Consider the following 23,723-nt stretch of genomic DNA (forward strand, 5'->3'; position numbering starts at 1 on the left):
CAAGTTAAGGGGTTGCTAAGTTTTATTATATCATTGTAAGTGATATTTTGAACCAACATTATTAATTTTAGAAATTTTTTAAGATTTTGTTATGGCATTCGAGACGCTTATAGTACCAAAAAACTTGATATTTAAATTTGTGAAAAGACTTTAGGTAAATCTCCAAAGACAAAAATATTTACGCACATATTTACAAAACAAGTCTGAGGCACGCTTGTCGTCACACTTGTGTACGTGTGAGTGTATAAAATAAGTGTAATTGTAGAAAGGTCCAAAGACTTTTAAAATTTTCTATCGTTTCCTAAAAAAAAAAAAATAGAATTGGTTTCCACACTCCCCTTTTAACCGCTCACACTTCTTTTTTCGTTTTTATCCACTTGAATTTACTATCTTGCCCTTTATTCAATATATTTTTTCACACATTCAAGTACAATATTGTCAATTCATGTGGATAAAAACAAAACAAGGTGTGTGGATGGCTAAAAGGGGAGAATGCAAATCATTTTCCCAAAAAAAAGAAGATTATTTTACAAATCTACATTGTTAATAGCTGATATATGAATGGTCGAAAATGCGACTGTATTCTATTATTGTTCGGGTTTCAACTGCAGAAAAGACAGTTCCAAATTTTAATCTTATTGATTTCATTAGTTCGGGGTTCTTGTTTGTTCCTCAAAAAAAAAATCTTCATTTTGAAGACTGAAAGATCATATACTTAAATCAACAAGTGTTTAAAGAATTTACGACTCATTCTAACTTCAATCAAAAAATCATTTTTATCTGCAATTCGCAAAAAAAAAAAAAAAAGTAGTTCTCTTCAAATCTCATTCATTTCCTTATCTTTCCCCAAATTTACTCACTTTTCAAGCCAACAAAGACAAATCCAAAAGTTTCCCAACATTTTTCACCATCTTGTCATTGCGAATTATTCAAAGTTTTACTTCGATCGTCACAAACATAAATTATTTGACAAAATTGAAACAAGAGACCCCGTCATCGAAATACTTTCAAACCACAAGCCATACAAACACTTCTGAGTGACGCAACACTCTGCGAAATGAAACGGATCAAGACCAATTGCATATTTCCAAACAATTCTGACAGTGATGAATCAAGTTTCCCAAAGGCAACAATATCAAAGTTCTCTCACAATCCACAAAGATGAACAGTAGAAAAGTAGTCGTAATCGAACAGCAAAACAGTAAGAATTTGCAACTCATCTTGACAAAACCAAAAAACAACCAAAAAAACAAATCGATGAGAGAGAGCCTAGATGGTTGCCCCACAAACCTTGGCCAAGAGCCAATTCTGATGTTTGTTGTCCAAAGATATTCAGCAGCTGGAAAAAAAGTAATTATCCTCGTATAGAGGAGTCCAACCTAACTGTACTGAAATTCCCTACAGAGAGAGAGAGGGAGGGAGAGAGGGAGGAAGAGAGGACTTTCAAGCTGCTAGCCCTCCAAATCAAGAACTCGAACTGGAGGTTTGTTGGGATCCCACGCTAGGCTCAAAATTTGAAAACGATTGAAATCTGAATGTTAAGAACTGATGCAATTCTTCCACACCTCTGTAGTCAACGTTCACTTGTGCGCAGCCCCCTAGTTGAAGACCATGTAGGCCTGGCACCACTGCTGCTCCCACTGCCTCCACTGCGCCAACTGTCATGTGGTGGTGGAGCCTGTACCGGTGGTGGAGCCTGTACTGCAGTCTCAGCCCCCCGCCGGAACCTAGGCACATATTTCCCAGGAGTTGGGGCCGGTGCGGCTGCAGCGGCAGCGGCAGCAGGAGCAACTGCAGCAGGCTCACTTGGGCGAGATCCACCAGGGAGGTCAGAAGACCTTGAGAGCCCGTCAGTTGACCTTCCAAGTAGAGATTCTCGCCTTATCCTCTCTTTCTCTTCCAGCTCCCTCTCTCTCTGCCTCTGCTTCTCAGCAATCTCATCCAGCTTCACCTTACGTTCAGCTTCTTCTTTCCTTCGCCTTTCAGCCTCTGTATATCCAAGAAAAAAAGGAAAACATACTAAAGAGATGCAAACAAAGGTGGCTACGATGTGTGTAGATAACGTAACAAACTGGAGTTGAAGAATATTAAGCTAGTACAAGTACACATGGTGTATACTTTGTACCATAAAAATGTCATAATTTTGGTAGTGTTAGTTCTGATTTTTTAGTGCATAAATGGATGGTTGTGTACCACAGAAAAGTTTTTTTTTTTTTTTTTAATCAGTACCACAGAAAAGTTCAGTTAAGGTTTTTTTGTGGTTACAAACATCATGGTTCATTTTTTAACCTGTTCCTGTAGTGGCATTTGGTATTATATATTTTTGTGGTTAAGACTTTTTGTGGTGATAGTTTTACATAAATTTCTGACTAGTTACAAATAAGGTGTGCATAAAAAGTGTTATAAATTAACGGGGCTAGTTACGAAAGTGTGTGGTGTTAGTTGTGAAATATTGTGACTAGTTACAAAAATATGGTTTAGAGTGTACCACAGGGCTTCCCATGTGCATAATTTGGAAACAGAATTTACAGGTTTATAAAAGCAAAATTACATATTATTTTTGGCCAGTTACAAATAGGTTTACAAGTTGTGCATAAAAAGTGAAATGAATTATTGGGGCTAGTTACCAAAGTGTGCGGTGTTCAGGTGTTGTGAATTATTGTCAATAGTTACCAAAGTTATGGGCAGTGTTTTAAAAGTCGGCCGCCTAGCCCGATTAGTCCCCGCCTAGGCACTAGGTGTCTGACTAGTCGGCGCCTAGGTGCAAGGCGCCCCTTTTCCGCCTGACTAGCGCCTAGCGATTTTTAGAACATTGATTATGGGTTATTGTGTACCATAAGGCTTCCTATGTACAAAATTTGGAAACGAAGAAAAGCAAAATAGACAAAAGGAGGAAGCATAAACAGCGCAATGTCACCAATAATGTCATCAACTTATTAAGTAACAAAATGGCAAACTGTCACACCAAGCTTGTACCTTCACGCTTACGAGCTTCCTCCTCTTCATGCAATGTTCTCAGCCTTTCCTCCTCCATCCTCACATAGAATATAATCTTCCTCTGGTATTCCCTTTCCTGCCTCCGCTGATGAAGGATTTGGTTCAACCTCTCCTCTCTATCAGCTCTCAATCTATCGTATTCTGCTCGCCGGCGGTTCATGACCATTTCCTGGAATTGTATCTGCCAACAAATAAAATGAGAGAATGGAAAACAAGTCATACAGTGTCGCTTTATAGAACAATCAAACGCATGTGTGCAGACAGAGAGCAAATGAACTTATCATAACCAGTAAGATACGTGCAATTGAACAAGAGAAACCAAATTCATAACGTTACTGAACAGTCAATTAAAGAACTACGGAAATAATAACGTAAACAAACTACAATATTTGCTCAAACTCCATGTGGCAGATTTCTTGTCAGTGACTCAGGATATAGAGAAGCTAACTGATCCGGTGAAATTCTTTAAAAAAAATAAAGGTTGCCTTTTCCAGAAAACTACTTTTGAAACACCAAAACAAGTCAGTGATGTATTTAGTGCGAGTGAAAATGGTTTTTGTGAATTACAAATACTTTCCCCAAAAAAACCTTCAACGCCGGTTTTGAAATCCTTCAACAACGAAGTAAGTGCTGTGAAAACTTTCTGGAATCTAATTCCGAGATAGCAACATACAGCTTATAATTTTGAGGTCCTATTAAACAACAAACTCATCAATGCCAAATATGCCTCTTATTTCTGACATGTCATATATAGTAATTTTCTAAACCAATTAAATGTCAACAAATTTCAACCTAGAAGCTGACCTTATGATTCAACATTCTTGAGAGTCTGTTTTTCTCTTGCAGATCGCCATCATGGCCTTGTCTGCTCAGCTCGATCTCTTGCTGGAAAGTAGCCACAAAGAACCCAGGTTAAGTAAACAAAAAAGGAGTCAATATAAAACATCATATAATAAGAGCATCAAATTGCAGCTGGATGCAGGCAACATTAAAAAGATGGGAATTTTTCAAGACAGAAATTATTATAAAGATATATGATCAGCAAAGGAGGCAAGAGCATTTCGAACGTTACCTGTTGTTCATGTTCATGAAGCATCCTTTCTTCCACTAGACGATGCTGAAATGCAGCTTCAATCAAAGGTGACGCTTCTTCTCTTTTCGCCCTTTCCAAGTAATCCATAGTCTTAGCTAGCTTTTGCAATTTCTTTTCCATTTCCTGCCTCTCACGAAGTTGCTCACTCAGTGCTAACTCCATCAAACTTTGCTTTGTCACTTTTTCCTGGATAACCATACATATGATGCAAAAATCAGTTCTAGCGATCTCAAAGCTGACAACAGACAAGGTGAAACCGAACATTTTACTCACTCCCTCAATGAGAGGCTTCTTTCCCTTCTTTTTACCACGCTTATCAGCCTCTTGAAGTAGAGCCTGTGCTTCTTCAAGTTCTCGCTCCTCTATTTCCCGAAGGATCCTTTGGTTCTTTCTTTGCTCAAACTCAGATGCTAGCCGTCTCTGTTCTGCCTCTTCAGTTATTTTCTGCAGTTTTAGCCTTTTTGCTTCCTCCTCCCGTTCCTTCAGGAATTCAGAATACACCAGAAAATTAATAAATATTTCTCATACTATAATAAACCATGAAATACACAACTGAAAAAGTTTACAAACAAATACCATCTCCAATAGCTGGCGTTCTTGCTCCTCCTTGCGTTTCTCAATTATTGACTTCCGAGCAAGAAGTCTCTTGTGTTCCTTTTCGACAACCTCTGCTAAACCAGGCAGCAATTCACCTAGTTTTGACTCTTTCTTTGAAGGCGGAAATATCATTCCCCTTGCTTTATTTAAAGATTCAGCAAATATCATCAGGTGATCGCGCATCCCATCAGACTCAAGGCCCTGAGTGGGGGAAAAGATAAAGACATCACTAACACACAAACGAAAGGAGGGTTAAGGGGATGATTATTGAAAGTTCAGAGGCCATGCAAACGGTGGAATTAGATTTTTACTCAGACAGGCAAAACAAAAAAAGGTATATCAGCTAGATGGATGGGAAACAAAGTCCCACAACACATAAGAAGAACAATACCAGCTAAGTTAATCAAAAAGCCTGAGGAAAAGGAAGTCTATACTACCCTCACAGTGCTCCTGTAAGGAAATTAACAAGCGATCTGAACACCATATATTTCGCTCCTTCAATAGAGGAAAAACAATGGAACCCAGACAACACATCGGAATGGCATATTGACCAATTTTGACAAAAGGAATGGCATATTAACCAACTTTGACTAAACTGTGAAGTTGCATTCACCAATCTAGATGCAATAGCAATTCCTAGGTCAAAACCACAAACAAAATGCATTTACAGGGCCAAAAAGAACTGTGTGTACTCATAATACCTGCAAACATTTATCAACAAAATATGGAACTTTTGAAAGCAAATTTAGTTTCCTTCTAATTTCGCATCTCAAAAGGAGAGAAGACTAACTTAAGAGGAAATGTAAGCATGGAACACACAATTTGCATTCAATTAAAACAAGTAGATAGAACAAGATGGAAGTTCCCATAGCCAATCTGATGATAATCAAATAATCGAACTAACAAAGAGAGAAAATAGGACATCACACACACAGATACCCTGATACACATAAAAGTACGACCGAGCATGCTTTTCACAGCGACTTCACACCATTACTGACTTTAACTTTTTGACAAGGACTTCCAGTATATTATAACAATGAACCCAACACAATGTTACATCACCACGCTTCGCAATTGCCATGACTAGGTGTCTGGCCTGCCAAATCTCTGACTGCTGGGATACTGGTTACAACTCTGGAGTCTAGATTGTCATCATCAAAAAGACTAAGGAATGTACATATCTGAAAGTTCATAACTTAGGAAGGTAGCATCCGTGATGATTGTAGAAAAGTATAAACAAATTATCATACCCGGCCCACTTCCTCATCCCTTCTACACACAACCATGATTTCAATATAGTCAAGGGATACCAACATTGACAGTTGAAATCATCACAGATAACTCTTTTTCGATGTACGCAAGAACTCAATTCATTGTTACAAATATATATAACCAGCAACAGCAAGTCATAGTTTTCTGCTCAGCAAGGCAATAAGTGAATAATGTGAGAGCAAAGGTTGCAAGGACTAGCTTACCGAGTTACCAAATAACACAACACCTTTCATATGGTCAACTTTCATTGCAATGAAACCATTTTTGACAGCATTCACAGATATTTTCTCCACAGTTGAAAAATCGAAAAAGGGGATCATATTGGATAAACTCTCTATTTTCATTGTCTGATACACATGAGACACCTGTAAAACAAGAGGAGAAAAGTATCGAGATGAAAATAAAAATGAGAAATGCCTAAATGGCACATTCAGTAATCAAAAGATAACCTAGCACAGGTATACCTGCTGAAGCAATCTCAGGGTTGCAAGTTTTTCCAGCGCCGGGATATATTGAGATAGATGCACTTCTGGTACAGAAGATGCTGAAGAAAGCTTACCCCCAAGTTTTGAGGTTTTGGTCAACAACGGTTGTACTTTTGACGCAAGATCTAGAGGGAGAAACTCGTGCTCCAACAGATTGTAAAGGTCTTTCACTTCTTGATTTACACAAGACATTACACCTTTAGTGGCCTAAAAACATAAAGATCAAACTGATAAGAAGAAAAGAACAAAAAATCTCCAGCAGCACTTTTTACAACATGAGTAAGTCCTAGTTCTTGACAACGAAGATAGCTTGTACAAGGGTCACTGATGTCAGAGAGTTGAACATCTAGAAATTGTCATATTGAAATCTAGGTCAAGCCAAATCAAACAATTGCTAAGGCTGCTCAAGTCCAAATCAAGTTCAAGGTCTACACGGGACCCTCCAATCTTACATAGGTTTGGTGGGACTTGGCTGATTTCATCTCCGCCCTGAGTATGCTTATATGCATATTTCAATCTATACTCTGCCTTTCCATGTCTGAATGCATTTTTATGCTGCTAATTATCACAAATGCTTACAAGCATCGTTCTAATATGCAATCCAACAGATAGAAGATCATTCACAACTTGCAAATACGAGAAACAACGGCCATGCAACCAAGACATAACAATGGCAAGCATATACCTATTACAATCATACGAATAACACAAGGTCTTGTAACTTCTGGATTGGGTCTTAGATTTCTCAAAACTCCACAAAATCGTACATTCTTCCAAAATATATAACCACACTATGTTACAGTTTAAATAGAACATGTAGAGTATTGCGTTCTAAGTCAAAATGTACACACAAACTTTTCCTGACAATTGTACGAGCATAAATTCTTATTACAAGTCAATTACAAAATACCGCCACCATCAGTCTATATTCTTACCAAGAATCACATATAAGCAAAGACAACACTCGTATTGGAATGTTGCGAAGGCCGCAACCCACCACATGTTCGAGGCTGAGTTCTTACAAGTCAACCCAAGCCAAATCCAACTCCAAATGACCAGTTCATAAGTTTGCCCATTGATTTGGTTGGCTTCAAATAGCACAAGTTGCAGTCCACTTATGTTTTCTATTCCTCACAAACTTGATCTTACTTATGTGATCAACTGATGAGACACAATATGCCATCTTGTAATGGAAAAACATTTTGGAACATAAAAGTTTGACAACAGGGGTTTGTTTCCTGTCCTTTATCTAGTTACTCCAATAATGACTTTTGACCAGACTCCCTAAATTCTTTGTAAAAATGGAGATTCAAAAAATTAATTTTGGGGGAGATGGTGGAAAAAGGGAATTTGGCATAAGATACACTTTTCAACCCTACCAACTTTGATTAAGAACAGTATCTCTCTTAATCCTTTTTTATTTTCTTCCCCACTAGATGCTTTTTGTCAGATTTGGCCCTTGAACGGTACAATTAGTTGCAGATAAAATAACCACTGATGAGAAAACATGGTGTCCAAGTAGCAAAGGAGCAATACTCTGGAAGAAAACAAAAGCTCAAAAGAGAATTTAAAAATATACTTCTACGTTTATTTTCTCTTTGAAGTCGTCCAATGGAACTGTTTTAGACAACACTCTGCACTCAAAGTAGTAACATGATGCAAAGCACTAAAGCGATAATCTCATAATGTGCTCATCTCAAATGGGGCCCCTTTAACATTTCATGTGATTGCTTTTGGACTTCATGAGTCCTACTCATGCTAGTGAATCAGTCAGGCACCGATATATTTGGGCCTTTTGGATAGTGCCAATTACATTTTAGGCCAAAAGATCCTTCCAACACTTGTTTCCTGTACATTTTCTGTGTTCTTGGTGGATGGATGTTATGGCTCAATACCACGTCTAGACTATTATCCCTTGCCAAAGTAAGTTACAGATCCCCATGAAGCCTTATTTAGGAGAAAGGGAGAAACACAGCAACATATGGATATGCATTTGATCTTTTGATATATAGCCTAAGCTGCAAGCTACCAGCCTCCCTTGAAGCCATACACGACACAATCAAACCTCTTGAAGAGCATTTATCTGTATCCTAAATTCAAAATCCAAAGATATCGGAAAACATTGTTCAGCGTTGTCATTGACAAGATTGTAATATCACTGCTATATTTTGGATAGAACTAAGCACCTTGAAGAGCCATAAATAGTACGAATATATTTAGGGCTTACCAATTCAGCAAGAAGTGATGACCGCGAAAGCTGTCAAGAAACAAGAGTGTCTGATTTAGATAAAAGTAAAAACCTATGTGATCGTACAATAAAACCACATGCAACCAAATCTTACCACTTCTCTACTCTCAAGTTTAGGGTCGATAATGAACCCTATAAGATTAGCCATCCTCAAGTTCCGCTCTTTCTCGTGTTCAAGCTCCAAATGAGATGCCCCGCGTGTGCTGTCATAGGGGGAAACAGAAAGCGCAGCCAAGACAACAGATGACGCAATTAACTGCAAATCCTTCTGATTCAAGTTCTTGTTGAAGCTTTTCTGAAGTGAGAAAAGCTTAAACCAGGCATAGGCATGATAAAGATGGCTGCCTGAAACCCAGAAAATCTCTGTTAACTTCGCGTAATAAACAACCATCAAGGAGGGCTTCGGGGTTTTCTTAACCATGCACATCAACCCATGTATATCCTCAACAGAACGAAAAGCTTCCTGCAGGAAACAATGACAACCCAACAATATTTAGACATTTTTATACGCACATCTGCTGACAATGCAAGAAGACATTAAACATACCAACCTGCCAGAGTTCAAGTTCAGTTGCAATCTTTAACTGCTCAAATCTTGTATCAAGATATAATTGCAAGCTCTCTGGAGCTGATAGATCAGGTCGATCCCTCTGATCTCTGTATTTGTTAAGGTTAGCCAAATGATTTCTGATTATTTCACATAGCCTGCGAAACTCTGTCGTCCGTTTGTATTGCTTGCAGAATTGGAAGGCGCGATGTGCTGTCATCTGCGAATAAAATTTGAGGTTCAGAACGTTCATCTGATAGAGTCATAAAAATGTTACGAACCTAAAACACCTGTTTGCCTGTGGAACTGAAAAGCTTAACCTAAATAGAACTAGCTATAATAGCAATAATAGCTGTCTTATTAGGGATGTACACACTTCAAGTGACACATGAAAATATTACCGCATAAAGTGCCTCCAACTTTGAGTTGTTCCTTAAAATTTCAAGAACAGTTCTATAGGTCTCCCACAAGAACTTAAACCACGGGGTCACAAGTTCACGATCAGATCTGTCCTTCCCCTTCTCACCACTGACATAACTAAGCATGAGATCCTCTGGCCTTTTATCGGCTTCAAGGTCATCAACATCAAGAGCTTCCTCTAAAGCCTGAGCCTGACTACGGGCCATCTCAGCTCTCTCAGTCGATAGGTGCATGAAATGCTTGATTACCTCCTCCAATGAAGTTACATTCACTTGCTGACACACAATTCGATACTGAATCAGACCATCCTTAGCGTACCTACCACGTCTCATGTCAACACAGAGCTCAATATACTTGAACATGATTCTTTCAAGTGTCTTCTGCCACGCTCTATGCCTCTTTGAGGTAATAAGATCGTGAAGCGCCTGCAGGGCATCTTGCTTTTGCCCAACATTAATCAACTCTGCACCAGACATGATAAAATTATTACAAGAAACCCCAAATCAAGCATTACGTTCTAAAACTACTCTTTCATACCGTCAACAGGCAAGATACATATGAACACAAATGAACAACCCAACACACAAAAGTTCAGATCCTTTTGATTCTAAGCTTTGACAATTAAACCATATCTCAGGCCAGGAAATCTGAACCCAAAAGCATATTAGGCTGAAAAATCTAAAATCTAAGGTATTGTTTGGTTCAATAAGTTTGAAAAGAAATAGAAAGTTTCATTCTTGATCTCTCAATGGCTTATGCCTTGTTCTCTTTCTTTTCAAAAAGAATTTTTCAAAAAATTCCCCCTAGATTCCCCTTAAATTCCCCATACTTCCAACATCTCTCTCTCTCTCTATCTCTCCCCACTTATTAGCCCTACTATTTTTCAAAAAAAATTTCAAAAACCAAACCAAACACAGCATTAATCTTTCACCTGAACTGGTATATGATGATGCTACTTATAACGTCCATTCTGTAAAATGTTCTAAAAGTCGCTAGGCACTAATTGGGCGGTCAGCCACCTTCGAGCTTTGAGGCCTAGTAATCGGCAATAAATTGGTCCATAGCAATTAGTCGGATCTAGTCGGATAGCGCCCCCCCCGCCCCCCCCCCCCCCCCCCCCCCCCCCCCAATCAATCGCTGATTCGCTGACTAATTTCGATTTTTAGAACACTAATTCCATATCTGTTACGTGGCGTGAACTTCACTTATGATATTTTGATAGAAATCAAATGGTCATTCCTTGCATCCTAATCAAGTGTCCATTCACCTAAATTGATGAATCATGATTTCCATACCATAATTTTTTAAGCGCATTCAAAATCAGAATGAGCATTCCAAGGGAATGACAATTCAGTCCCCGCTCATTTCAGTGAATCAAACACAGCCTTCTGTCACAGAATTAGAAGAATTTCCTGAGTCGTGACACTTCGCAAACCAACTGTCAAAATAAGCATTCATTCCAAGGGGATGACCATCCCACTCCAGCTCCCAGTGCACTAAACACAGCCAACCATCCACCCAGAACGCAATGAATAGTAGAAATACATCAATCACTAATGACTCATAACAAAGTCATACAATTAAACCATGACCTAAAAACGATACGGATTTTACGGAGAATTTCGTTAAAATCACCTTCGGCACGCTTCAAAGCATTCTCCGGTTTCGCAAAAGTCGCCATGATTGTCGATCAAACAGAAAAAGCACGCAAAATCACGCCGACGAAAACCTGCACTGGATCAGGATATCGCGGTCGTATTAGCCGAAGCGAAAAAAGGGAACCAAACAAGAACGAATTGATGAATATATCTATCTGTATATCTTACATACATCCATACACGAAGGTACAAATACGTGTATAAACGTAGATGAATGTATAGAGATTACCTGAAGGTCGTATTAGCCAGAGGTTTATCGAGAGAGTGAGAGCACCGGCGACGGAGAGTGATTCGAAGGCTGACAGTTCGCACTCGCCACACAGCACAAGAGAGAAGATGCAAACCCTAAGTTATGAAGTGGGGTTGGATTTTATAGTATAGACATTGTGGAGAATATGAGGGGCGGTGATGGGTGTTTAGGTAATTTAGCGTAATGAATCGGGTTGCTTAGGACGGAGCGGGCGGGGACAATCGGGTGGGGGGATAATTATTGGCTGCTCCTCGGCTCCAATTATCTTCCGTAGCGGTGCAAACGAGCAAGCCGAGCCGTGCCAAACTTTATAGTGTTTGAACTCGGCTCACTTGTAAATGAGCCAAGCTAGGATAATTTATTTGACGAGCCTCTTTAAACAAGTCGAGCCTATAAAAATGGGCCAAGCATTTGCAAGTCGAGCCGAGCTTTTGAATGTTGAGTTCTACGCGTTTTATTAACGAGCCTAAAACTCGAGCCAAATCTTAACGAACCGAGCCACGAGCTGCTCGTAAAACAGCACAGTTCATTTGCAGCCTTATGGACCACACCCACACATTTACATAGGCTTCTAATTTAATGTGTGAGCTTCTCACATGAATATGTGGTTTCGGAAGATGTAACGGTATCCTAGACTGCTAATCTCCACTAGTCAGGCTCCTTCCCTAAACCGGAAGGGGGGCTTGACACGAGTTGAAGTGAACTTCGTGACTATGGGGTATTTTCACTAATCAATGTTAAAGATCATAATTTTTTAATTTTGTTCTTATTTAAATTTTTTTATTTTTGTTAGTTTTGCATCAAACTTTTATATATTATTATTTTTTCGTCTCTACAAGAGGAATCAGAAAAATAAAATAAAAACTATGACTTTTGCACAAGTATTTTGAAAAATATCCAAGAAAAAATCCAAAAAACTTCTTTTTGAGCTTTTTCTTAGATATTTCCCAAAATAGTTACTTTCGATTCCTCTCGTCGAGACGACCCAATATTATATACGTAAAACTAACAAAAGCAAAAAAAAAATTTGAATAAGGACAAAATCAAAATATTATGGTCTACAACTTTTTTGTTAGTGAAAACACCCTATGCATGAGCTTGTGAGACTTATTACAAGTGATATTTTGACATATAAATCGTTTATTGAGTTTGCTTGCGAGACGCCCATACCTAAAGGACCAACGCAATTTGATATAGAGTTTGCAACAACTGGATCATTCAAACCAATTACGCACCAATTAGAAGGCATTTGTGAATCCTAATAATCAATTGTCCACAATAAACATAATTTTCAGCAATTAAACGCTATGCCCTAGCATATAGGATTTCCCGTTACCAGTCCTTACCTAAATTAATGAATTGTCCTCCCTGCTATTGACCAACCTCACAAACAAATCTAAATCATCCCAAAAGCTTCTTTTTTTTTTCAATAAGTATAGAGACTTGTATTTTCGGAAATTACTTCTAGGTTTTATAAATGTGAGGTATTGAGGAAAATGTCAAAAATTATTACGTTTATATGGATTGGGGTCAATGTGTTAGGCTTGTTAATTAAGGGAGTGCAAATGTGATTTGAGTATATGCTAGTATAAAAAAGTGTGTGTGTGTGTGTGTGTGAGATCAAAATCTCCCATCTCACTCTCTCTCTATCTCACGCCTCTCTCATCTCTCTCGGCTCTACATCTCTCTATCACTCTCTCACCCAAAATTCCACCCCATAACTTGACACCCACAAGGATCCATACCCTCTCCGCCATGTAATCATTTTTTAGAGCTTGAAAATCGCGTAGCTCGGCTCAGAGGAAGCGTATTTGGTGAATTTTGGCTTTGAAAGGTTTAGGACTTGTTTGGAGTGCTCGGGTTTGCTTCTAATCTTTGAGGTAGGAATTTCTTACTCATTCTATATGTTTATGAGTGATTTATGTGCCTTGATAATGCCTCAGATCGTTGTGTTTCAGCTTTGTGTTGGCCCTTGAATTTTTGCAGAATCGCTGCTCGTAATGTTGTGGTATTCGATACAACATTAAGGGTTGTATCGATACTACAAAGTTAACTTTCGAGACAAAGAATGTTGTATCGATACAACTCTAAAGTTGTATCGATACCAGGAATCTTAGGGACAGTTTTACTCCTGCTGATCTCACTTCAATTGTTTTGACTCCCTGATAAACACCTAATAATACATATTCTTGGTGTCTAAGTCCTTAGTTTTATCACTTTATGTTTAGTTAATTTAGCTTTTTATTTGATATTGCACGTAGGGTATGTTAATTTCATTTTGTAGGAAAACCGTTTAATAAGAGGGTTTTAAAGCTTAAAGCGAGCCAAAGGCATCCAAGACTCAAAATGATCAAGAAATAGAGCCACCGGGGCCGAAGAACAAAGAGGCAAAGACCCAACGAGTGGCCAAGGCTTTGGAAGCCACGTCAGAGGCCGGAAGCTAAAGAACCCAAGAATTCGAAGGCAATATCAATACGACGTTCCTCTGTATCGATACCCGGTTGAAACAGAGAAGCCAGGAAATGCCTATTGCAATTAGGTATCGATACAGCGTTTTGCTGTATTGATACCGGTTTGCTACGGCGGCCTAGTAGATCTTGTTCAAAGCTATTCGGAATCGATACAAGAAACCCTTGTATCGATACCGAGGGCCTTCGCAACGAATTTTTAGGATTTTCTCGAGATATTTCGTGCACAAATATGGGCTAGTATATAAACCCCATTATGTCACAATATCTAAGGACAACAATTTTTCAGATCTAGAATAGGATTTCATTTCTTGTTGCTTACTCTTGCTATTACTCTTCATTTTTTTAGTTAAATCTACACTTTTCTACCTTAGATAATTGTATTTAGTAGTTTCACTCTTTTTTAAAGTTGTAGCTACGCTTTTGATCTATCTAAGTCTCTAGTTTATTTTAAATTCCGTCATGTTTTCAATAATTAGTTTTGTTGATTCAATTTCTAGCATGAATGAGTAGTTAATTAGGCTTGGTTATAGGGAGATTCGCACTTCATGACTTGGGTTGATCATGTTTTTTCCTCAATAAATCTTCACGTTTAGTTGGAAAATCAAGATGGTTCAGGTTTGTCTATACTTGGCGGTGTTAACCTCTTTAATCATGTGTAGGCAAGAGCATGCCTACTTGCCACGCATCGATGCTTGGAGCTATGTCATCTCTTGCGTTTGCTAGATAAATACCAGAACTCTCTTGGTATTTCGACTCTTTTTCTAGTAAATAGGCTTAATGATAAATCCTCCGGGGTAGGAAATCGTTGACACGTATCTCAAACCGAGTAATTCGAGAGAAAAGCTAATTGATTCGAGTTATGGGTGTTGAAATCCCCTATACCTACCCGCTTAGTTTAAATCGTTTTCAAATCTTACTTTTATCGCATTTTTTCTCCGTTTCAAACTGTCCCTAAAAGTTAGCCATCCCAAGGCCGAAATTGTTACATTTACAAATCCATTCAAGCCATATTAAATATTCCCTTGGGTAAGATATCCGGACTTCCGATTTATTATGCTTCGATTGATGTTTTATCCCTACGCTTGGGGTGATCATATATTTGGATATATCGACGGATGAAACACTGTAATGATCCGAATTTTTGCCCTATTTTTTTCGAATAAACAAATTATTTTTAATAAAATAGTCTATATTAATCGATTAATTATTTAAAAGTGTAATTAGATTAAATTAGAACCTAGATTAATTTTTGGCAATTGAAATTAGTTTACCATAATTTTACCTTAACTTGTAACTATAAATGTGTGAACATATTTATCTATTGTAGACACCCCAATCTAGGCTTCCAGATTAGTTTACTTATGGTATTTGATTCTCCGATGATGAAACGATCAAGAACACCTCGGGAATGTCGAGTGTTTGACACCCTTTTGAATCTAACCAAGCCTAAGCCAATTCGAAACGCCAAAACTCCATTGACACGCACTGATTTAGAACCAGCGTGCGTGGATCAACTTGACAGGTGTTGGTCAATGGTCAAAGTTTGACCGTTGACCAACGCGTGAGTAGGTGGTACATGCGCGCGCTTCACCCAAATCCGCGCGCGCCAATCAAACGGACAGGTGGTTGTCAATAGTCAAAGCTTGACCGTTGACCCACGCGCGTGTTGGTATGACACGCGCGCGCTGGTCCAAGCCCGTCTCCATCACCTTTATGGGTTGGGAAGCTTAGCTACCAAGTAACCCTCAGCCAGCCTTCTGGATTGGCTGAGCTCCTCTCTTTGCAGCTCCATACCTACCACCTCTCTCCTATATATACCCCCCATGATTCTTCCATTAAAATGGTTCAAAAAAATACATATTCAAAAGGTTACAATATATCAAGTTCCAAAGGATACAAACCATAACCCTAATTCCAAGCAACACAAGCTACCTTGTTTTGCTTCTATCACTTATACTCCCTCAAGAACATAGCTTGTTCTTCCACCTCAATCAAACCTCAAACCTCCACCTCTTTCAAACTCAATCTAGGTATAACATACCTACTATTTTCTGTTCTGATCCCTGAGGGAGGCTGGCAGGGTCAATGCTGGTAATCAATATCATGCCCTGGTCCAAAAACTGGCAAGGTTTCAAAAATCGTCATGGTAGGAACTAGAGGGCGCAGGCCGTTTGTAACGCACGCGCCATTCTGTGGCTGCGCGCACAGGTCCGCGTGGGGATTGGTGTCCTACTATTTTATGCTTTACTTTGGATATAGGTCACTACAAGCATGCTAACAACCAGTTTACTGCTTTCTTTAGTTAAAATTGCTAGCTTGTAGTTAATTTGCATATCTGCTACTGTGGAGTACCCCTGGGATCATTTTGGATATGTTCCAGAACCCAGAAATATGTAAACCAAACACTAGTTAAATGGTTTAGACCTGCGCGTGCCCGTGGCTTACCCGCGCACGCCAGTCTATCTCTGACCAGTGAGTGGCCTTGCATGGGTAACTTGGCTTCAGGCCATTGTTTTGTCCCCACGCTGTTTATATGGTGTTTTGTTAATTTGTAGGACTTTTCAGCCTTTAAATTGCTTAGAACTGCCTATCAACTGTTATAGACTACTTGGTTTGTCTATAGACTATTTGATTTGTCCTGGGTGTGCACTGGTCATTTCCAGAGCCCAGAGGTTTGGGAATAATAGCTGTGGGTTTGAGTTCACTGGCACGCGCATGTCTTGTAGTAGCGCGCGCAGGTGTGAACAACATGCAGTGACTTGTTCAGTGCATGCTGGTTTCTTCCTGCGCACGTCACTCCAAAATAGGGGCCTCCCAGTCTGTTTAAACTCCCATGGGAGTCTGTTCTCACCGTATACTAACTGCTTTCGCATCCGTGCTATGCAATCACATCTTGCAAACATGTTACAGCTTTAATCCATATTAAACTGTTCTCCGCCCCTAAATGGCTAAAAAGAATTGATTAATCAAACAGAATCGCAAACATCTTTTGCAAATGCCTAAGTAGAGACCGATCTCCGGATTAGGTAAGAGAGGTGCCTTAAAATCCTTCCCCTCTCGTAACCTGGCTCCCGAACTCAGATATGGTTATGATGGACTGGTACCTTCACTTTTTCAAATCAAACAACGTAGAAAGCGTTTCAAGTTCAGTTCCTTGGGTGTCGAACCTTCAAACCCAAGTGGCGACTCTGAATCGAGCGTTTGTCCCGCTTAACGCTTCCTCGATCCGGCATTAACAGGAACGAAATCCTTTTAAGGGCATATTGCCCACATATATATTATACATACTAGTAACCATCCCACAATTTATGAGATTTGGTTACCCATCCCTCACCAATCTCTCCCTCTATCTTTATCTTTTCACTTATCCACTCCCCTTCAAACTCTTCCTAAACAATATATCCCTTATATCTTTATAACATCTTACTCTCCCACCCTCCTTCACTACTTCATCAGTTCTCCGCCTCCCTCCCATTTCTCGACAAAAATAAACTCACCTCATTTCTTTTCCCCATTTTATAGAGAGAAAGTGAGAGAGTTATGGGAGGAGAGAGTTGAGGCAGCCCATTATCACCACCTCCTAAATTATCCTCTACAACAACATCATCAAAATCTTTAATCCCATAAACTCCATTCTCATCCATATCACATAACTCTGTTTTTGGCCTATTCTTCCTTGTTGATGACGTTTTTAGGCTTGAGTTTCTTCACGAATGTTGTAGAGGGCGTCAAGAGCTTCGATTTCAACTCAGGAATCACCCAAAACAGTCAAGGGTTGATTGAGTTATCGCCGTCCGAAGTTCAGTGAAATTTTCGGATTTCTATTTTCAGACAGCACACAAGACTTATGAAAATCCCCACTTTTCTCCTAGTTCGAATGATTTTCGAGCTTGGACTTCTTCACAAAAGTTGTAGAGCGTTTCAAGAGTTTCGCGTTAGAGGCCCGATTGGATGCGGTATAAGTTTTGGGTGTATTAGTTATGGAGGGGGGAAAAGATAGTAAGAGATATTAGTTAAGAAGGGATGACCCACATTGATGTGACATTTTATATGTAGAGACCCGAAAAATTTTAATTATTGAAATGCTTATTAAATGCCTAATTGGGAAAATGGGATTTTATTTGGTGGTTATTTGAATTGAAGATTGAAGTGAGAGAATAGAAACTTGAAGGTGTGTGTGTGTGATTTAAAGATATAAGAGTATATATAGGAGTGTGTGTGTAGGAGATAATTATATATATCTCTCTCTCTCTCTCTCTCTCTCTCTCTCTCTCTCACGTCGTCCTTTCTTTCTCTCTCTTCCCCTCTCACTTAAAACTCTTTCAAGACCTCAAGAATCTCAGAGATTAACCCCCCTTTGACCTTCCAATCGCGTTCTTGAGCTCGAAAATCCTTGGGTCAAGCTTGGAGCGGAGCTTTGAAGTTCAAAGAGGCTAGAGCTCGTTCAAATCTCGTAGATCTTGGTTATCATCGCGAGGTAGGGATTCTTAATTTTCTATGTATGTTTATGAGTTGATTTGGTGTCCAAAACTTGCTTTGGATCGTTGTTTGGAAGCCTTGTGTTTGCCCTTGAAAGCTGTCAATTCGTGTTGAAAAACCCAGGTGCTACATGTACCTGTGTTTACCCCGGTACATGTAGCAAACCCAAATTTCTTTGATTTCGTTCATAGGGTACATGTACCAAACTCAAATTGCATCTTCTGTTCGCTGGGTACATGTAGCGCCCTTAATTGCTACATGTACCAAAACCCAGATTTTTCATTCTATTCGCTGGGTACATATAGCACCTTTAACTGCTACATGTATCAAACTGTAAAATTTCTGAAAAGTTTTCCCCTTCATGGTTTGGAACCCCGATCGTTCTAAACCCTTTCGGACACTTCCAAATCTATCTCAAGCATATTCAATTAAATTCCTACGATTGATTAATGTTATCTTTGGTCCATTGGTCTTCCATTAGTAAGAAACGAATAGGGAATTACATGGTTAAGACTTCGTTATAATGCATCCTATTAATTGTCGGTTACTTGTGAATGTTTATGGCTCGTTTGTGACATTGTTGACATGTTGTAAGATGTCCCTTGTATGAGTGTGATCGTTTGGAATTCATAGCTAGCATAGTGAATAAGAGAGTAGTCGTATGTGTCAGAAGTTGGGGTAGGGAGTCTCGTAACTCAAGGGGTGGTAATACGGAGACTCAAGTGGGTCACATAACGTAAGGGGTGGTAATACGGTGATCCAAGTTGTTAGGGTTTACGTAACGCAAAGGGTGGTAATACGATAACCTTCGTGATTGTTATACGGTGATGCAAGGGGTGGAAATTGGCGATAGAGAGCCGCTTCGAGATTGCTAGAGTTGTTAATGTCTTGTGAACTAGTTGGCATATTAAGACAAAAGCACATCTTAGAATGATCTTATTGGCACTCTTGTGAGTTCGTTGTTGACCATTGATTGAGCTGAATCTCTTGACTTCATCCCTTCTACCCGTATCATTATATTCATACATAGAATTGGAAGAGATTTTCCTACTGGGCTAGTGTAGCTCAACCTAATCTTTCTTTTCAGATTCAAACGCTGGACAATAGCTCGTATGCAATGTGTGCTTGGGAATGACAGACTTTTTGGAAGCTAACCTCATGTAGTTACTTAAACATCTTTGTAATTGACTTTCTTTTGATAGAGATGGGTCTGTAACTATTCAGTCAAGAACTTCCTTTGACAAAACCTTTTGAAACTTGTCAACTTGTTCGTACTAGTACTTAAGTTTATTTGGGGTCGGAGTGCCAAAGTTGTAAATCTTTAAACTTGGGAACTTATTTGTAAAGTTATGTGAATGAGAAATCTTTTGGGTATTATTCATGTTATGCGAAGACTTTTCAATAAAATGAGTTATTTATTTATGTATAAATCCGAGGGCGTGACATTATAGAGGGTGTATTAAAAAGTAGATGGTTTGGATAATATATTAGAAGGATGGGTGTATGATGTACAAAATTGTCAAATGACTCTTTTGCCTTTATGCAATCCTAAACTTTATTATGTATAACATTAATTATATAATTACAAAACTCAATATATTTAATTACTTTTCGACAATTTTAAGCTATAATAATTTACTTCATTAACAAATTAAATAATTTTAAAAAATTGTAAAATATAAATTTCATTTTTTTTAAAGATAGAGAACTTGTAGGGGTAATACACATGGTCACACGTGTTTTTCAAAATTGTTTGTGACCATTGGATTGCTCTCAATTATTCTGCACCATTTATTTGGGTTGATTTCAACTACATTTGATAATTTTCCCAACATTCGAATAGCGGCTGCCTTTATCCCAACTATATGTATGTATACGGGGAGAGAGTTATGAAAACACAGAGAGAGAGAGAAGAAAGACAAAATCATAGAAGGAGGAGGAGGAGGAGTCCCACTGATTTTCTCTCTTCCGATCTGTACACAACCCATCCCCAATCTGGCAATCGTCTTTCTCTCCGATCGGTGGGTTGTCTCTCTTCGATTTGTACACAACTCACCCTAAAAACAGGTACATCTCTCTTTCTCTACATATACATACATATTTTTTGTCTGTTTATTTTTGTGGTGGTGATCTGTTGTTGTTGTTCTTCTTCTTCTTATTCCTCTATAGCAAATAGAGAGAGAGAGAGCGCCGTTGGGGGAGGAGGATAAGGAGGGGTGTTTTGGTCAAAAAACCAGGTCTATACACCCGGATTAGCTATTGCTACCTGGGAGGGAAGCAATAATTTATGGTTGTTCTCGGTGTATTAGCAAATACAGGGATTAGTTAATACATGGGGAAAAATGGATGCCAAATGGTATATTAATTCCTCATCCGGGTGTATTGTGTAATACACCCACCGTATACACCATCCAATCGAGCCCTAGACTCAATAATCGCCCAAAACAGTTGAGGTTTGATTGAGATAATTCAGTCTAAAGTTGCTGATGAAAAATAGACTTTTATCGCCAATCAGTTAACCACCGGACACCACAGTCGAGCTTTTTGTTCGACAGAGCTAGAATAATAACTTCCCTACTTTCTCCTAAATATATTAAGTGCTTACGTATTGATTTGTTATGTTTCGAAATAAAATAAAAAAATTGAAGGCGTTGCATGGCCGAGACTGGTAGTTCTCGGATTTTCCTCGGCTACGAGGTGGGATTTGAAATATTTTGTTAAAATAATACTTTAGTCCTCCTGATTATTTAGTGTATGATTTCAGCCCAAATGTACTAATAACATATTACATATAGCCCCATGAGTTATAGAAGTATATATTTCGGCCCTTGGAATTTTTTATTAATGGATTATTAGATTTTCCATTTTATTAAATTGACCACTGACTTATGAAACAAGTCATTAGAAATTATTATTACTGTGAAGAATGTTCATGTGATATTATGTGTTCCTAATATATTAGTAAATTAATCTACATCAAGGATTAAGACTAAGCTCGGAATTATTAGAAACTAGAATTACTATAACATAAGAGATCAACTATTGTATTAGTTAACTAACAAGTAGATAAAGATTCATAAAACTATTAACCAACTTAAGAATTCACTAAGTTACTGTAAGTTGACATCTATATCTAGGCCTAAACCATTTAGATAAACTCTAGATTTACATAACTTATTAGACCACTTTGGAAATTGATTAAGTTATACTTGATTATTACAAAAAGTCAGTACAATTGAAACTAATTTTCTATAGTCATTAAATTACACTTAAAAGCCTCAAAAGCTCATCTAACTACACGTGGCATATTATTATTAGAGATTACTAAAACACTTTAGGGCCTACAAAACAATTAGTTGATTTTCTCAAGTTAATACTATAACTAACTACTTGTTCGATAAAGAATTTTTAACAATCCAAAAGGCATTAGCCCAATCCAAATTCCTTCCGTGTTTAATTATTTGCACCTATCAAATGTTGTACTGTTATCTCATTGAAATGTATCATGTTATGAATTGAGAGATTATTGATTGTATCATGATATACTTGATAGTCGGACATAGATTCACCGGGTGGTTTACGAATAGTGATTCACGTAGACGAAGTTAAGTAAATAGCAAATTGATAAAGTGTTATGGTGTGAGATTGTGGATTGTGATTTAAGCCATGGCTATGGCAAGGGTAACCAATGAGGCCCTGTGTTGAAAATGGTTACCTGCGGGGCCCCGTGATGAGATATATTGTGACATTAACGTATGATACATCATGGAAAGTTTCTTTTCGAGGAAGGGAATGGGTCCCATGAGACGGTTATAGTTAGTGAGACGTTAATGTTTGATACGTCATGGGAAGTTTTTCTTTGGGAAAGGGAATGGGTCCCATGAGACAATTATAGTTATTGTGAGGTAGTGGATGTTAGACCCTAATATACGATACGTCATGGGAGGACTCAATCCTCATGTTATGGTCTTAGGTGAGAACATGCTAGGTACATAACTTAGGTGCGCTCACCTAGGACCTTGGTACAGGATAAGCAAGAGGAAGGGTGGACTCATGAAACGGTTATAGTTAGTGGATGTAGGAGGAAAGGATCTTGTGGAGATGATCCTTAGATTTCATGTAAGTCGATGGATAGTAAAGAAAAGGATGATGTGCTGTTAATCTGTATCTTCTGTGTATTATGAATTATTATATTGTTAATCTGCTAATTGTAAGATAAGGGGTTAGTAGGGTTGAGATTATCTATTGAGTTTCAAAACTCATTATAGTGTCGTTGGGCTGGCGTTTCATGTTAGGTATTCAAGATACCAAAGAACAGAATCCTTCGCAAGATGATCAGTAACAGATTGAAGACCTCCTAGCCGAGGAAGGGGAGTTTGTCGAGTCTTGAATGTTTACCCTTAGAAGCTCTGTAAATTTGAAGTACCGTTATTTGAATTTCCAAAAGTGTCGTCACATTTGTCAAATTCTGTTTTATTTTTATTGAGTTGTAAGACAATTAAATAGTTTTGAATTTAGTATTTGAGATTTTCGTTGCTAAACTCGGTTTGATAAAATTTCATTTCTTAAATCAGTTTTATGAATTATTAAATCAATTGAAAAAGATTTAATTAACGTATCCGAAAAATCGGGGTGTTACAACATAATATCAGAGCTTTAGATTCAAACCCTCAATTGAAAAAGATTTAATTAACGTATCCGAAAAATTGGGGCGTTACAACATAATATCAGAGCTTTAGATTCAAACCCTCGGCCTTGGGTAGATTGGGTAGATCACTTTCCGAGAGCGTAAAGTTGGATAGTTAAACGTTTATCTTATTTATTGCTTTTGTAACTTCGCAACATCATACTTAGCTCGCTATAGTATGTAAATATTTTATTTGTTGTTGTGATTTAGACTCTGAGGAAGTATAGAATTAACACTGACTTTGATGTGAAGAAAGCGATAGAGGAACCGCTCCTATTGTATTTGGTTAGCTGATCAACCGAGACGAAAAGTTCAAAATCTAAAGACGAAGAGACAAGTACCCAGTGAAGGAGAAGGTATTGTCGAAGGAGGCTACTTTGTAAATAATGTACCTGGCCACAAAAAAAAAAAAAAAACTTTCTTTCCCTGGGTAAATTGTGATTGAAAGTAGTTGAATAGAGTAGGTCCACTGTGAGATTGTACCGTGAGAAATAATAAGCTTTACATGTTAACTAA

The 23,723-nt window shown here is 38.3% G+C and overlaps 1 protein-coding gene across 2 annotated transcripts; it reads right to left on the reverse strand.

The window, feature by feature from the left end:
* Positions 1-1,058: 1,058 nt before the first annotated feature.
* On the reverse strand, positions 1,059-11,689 carry LOC131325208 (eukaryotic translation initiation factor 3 subunit A). 2 transcript variants are annotated; one of them, XM_058357326.1, is made up of 14 exons: positions 11,550-11,689; positions 11,298-11,391; positions 9,644-10,125; positions 9,247-9,462; positions 8,790-9,158; positions 8,675-8,704; positions 6,427-6,654; positions 6,166-6,327; positions 4,667-4,888; positions 4,364-4,570; positions 4,070-4,276; positions 3,802-3,882; positions 2,977-3,178; positions 1,059-1,989 (listed from the first exon to the last, which is right to left on the reverse strand). In XM_058357326.1, the coding sequence occupies exons 2-14, from the start codon at positions 11,341-11,343 to the stop codon at positions 1,574-1,576; spliced, it is 2,868 nt and encodes a 955-aa protein (XP_058213309.1). In that variant the 5' UTR covers positions 11,344-11,391; positions 11,550-11,689; the 3' UTR covers positions 1,059-1,573. The 2 variants fall into 2 exon arrangements, with proteins under 2 accessions (XP_058213309.1, XP_058213310.1); XM_058357327.1 differs by having other exon boundaries at positions 11,298-11,396; positions 11,550-11,685.
* Positions 11,690-23,723: the final 12,034 nt, after the last annotated feature.

This window comes from Rhododendron vialii, chromosome 5a (assembly GCF_030253575.1).
Source record: "Rhododendron vialii isolate Sample 1 chromosome 5a, ASM3025357v1".
NCBI lineage: Eukaryota > Viridiplantae > Streptophyta > Magnoliopsida > Ericales > Ericaceae > Rhododendron > Rhododendron vialii.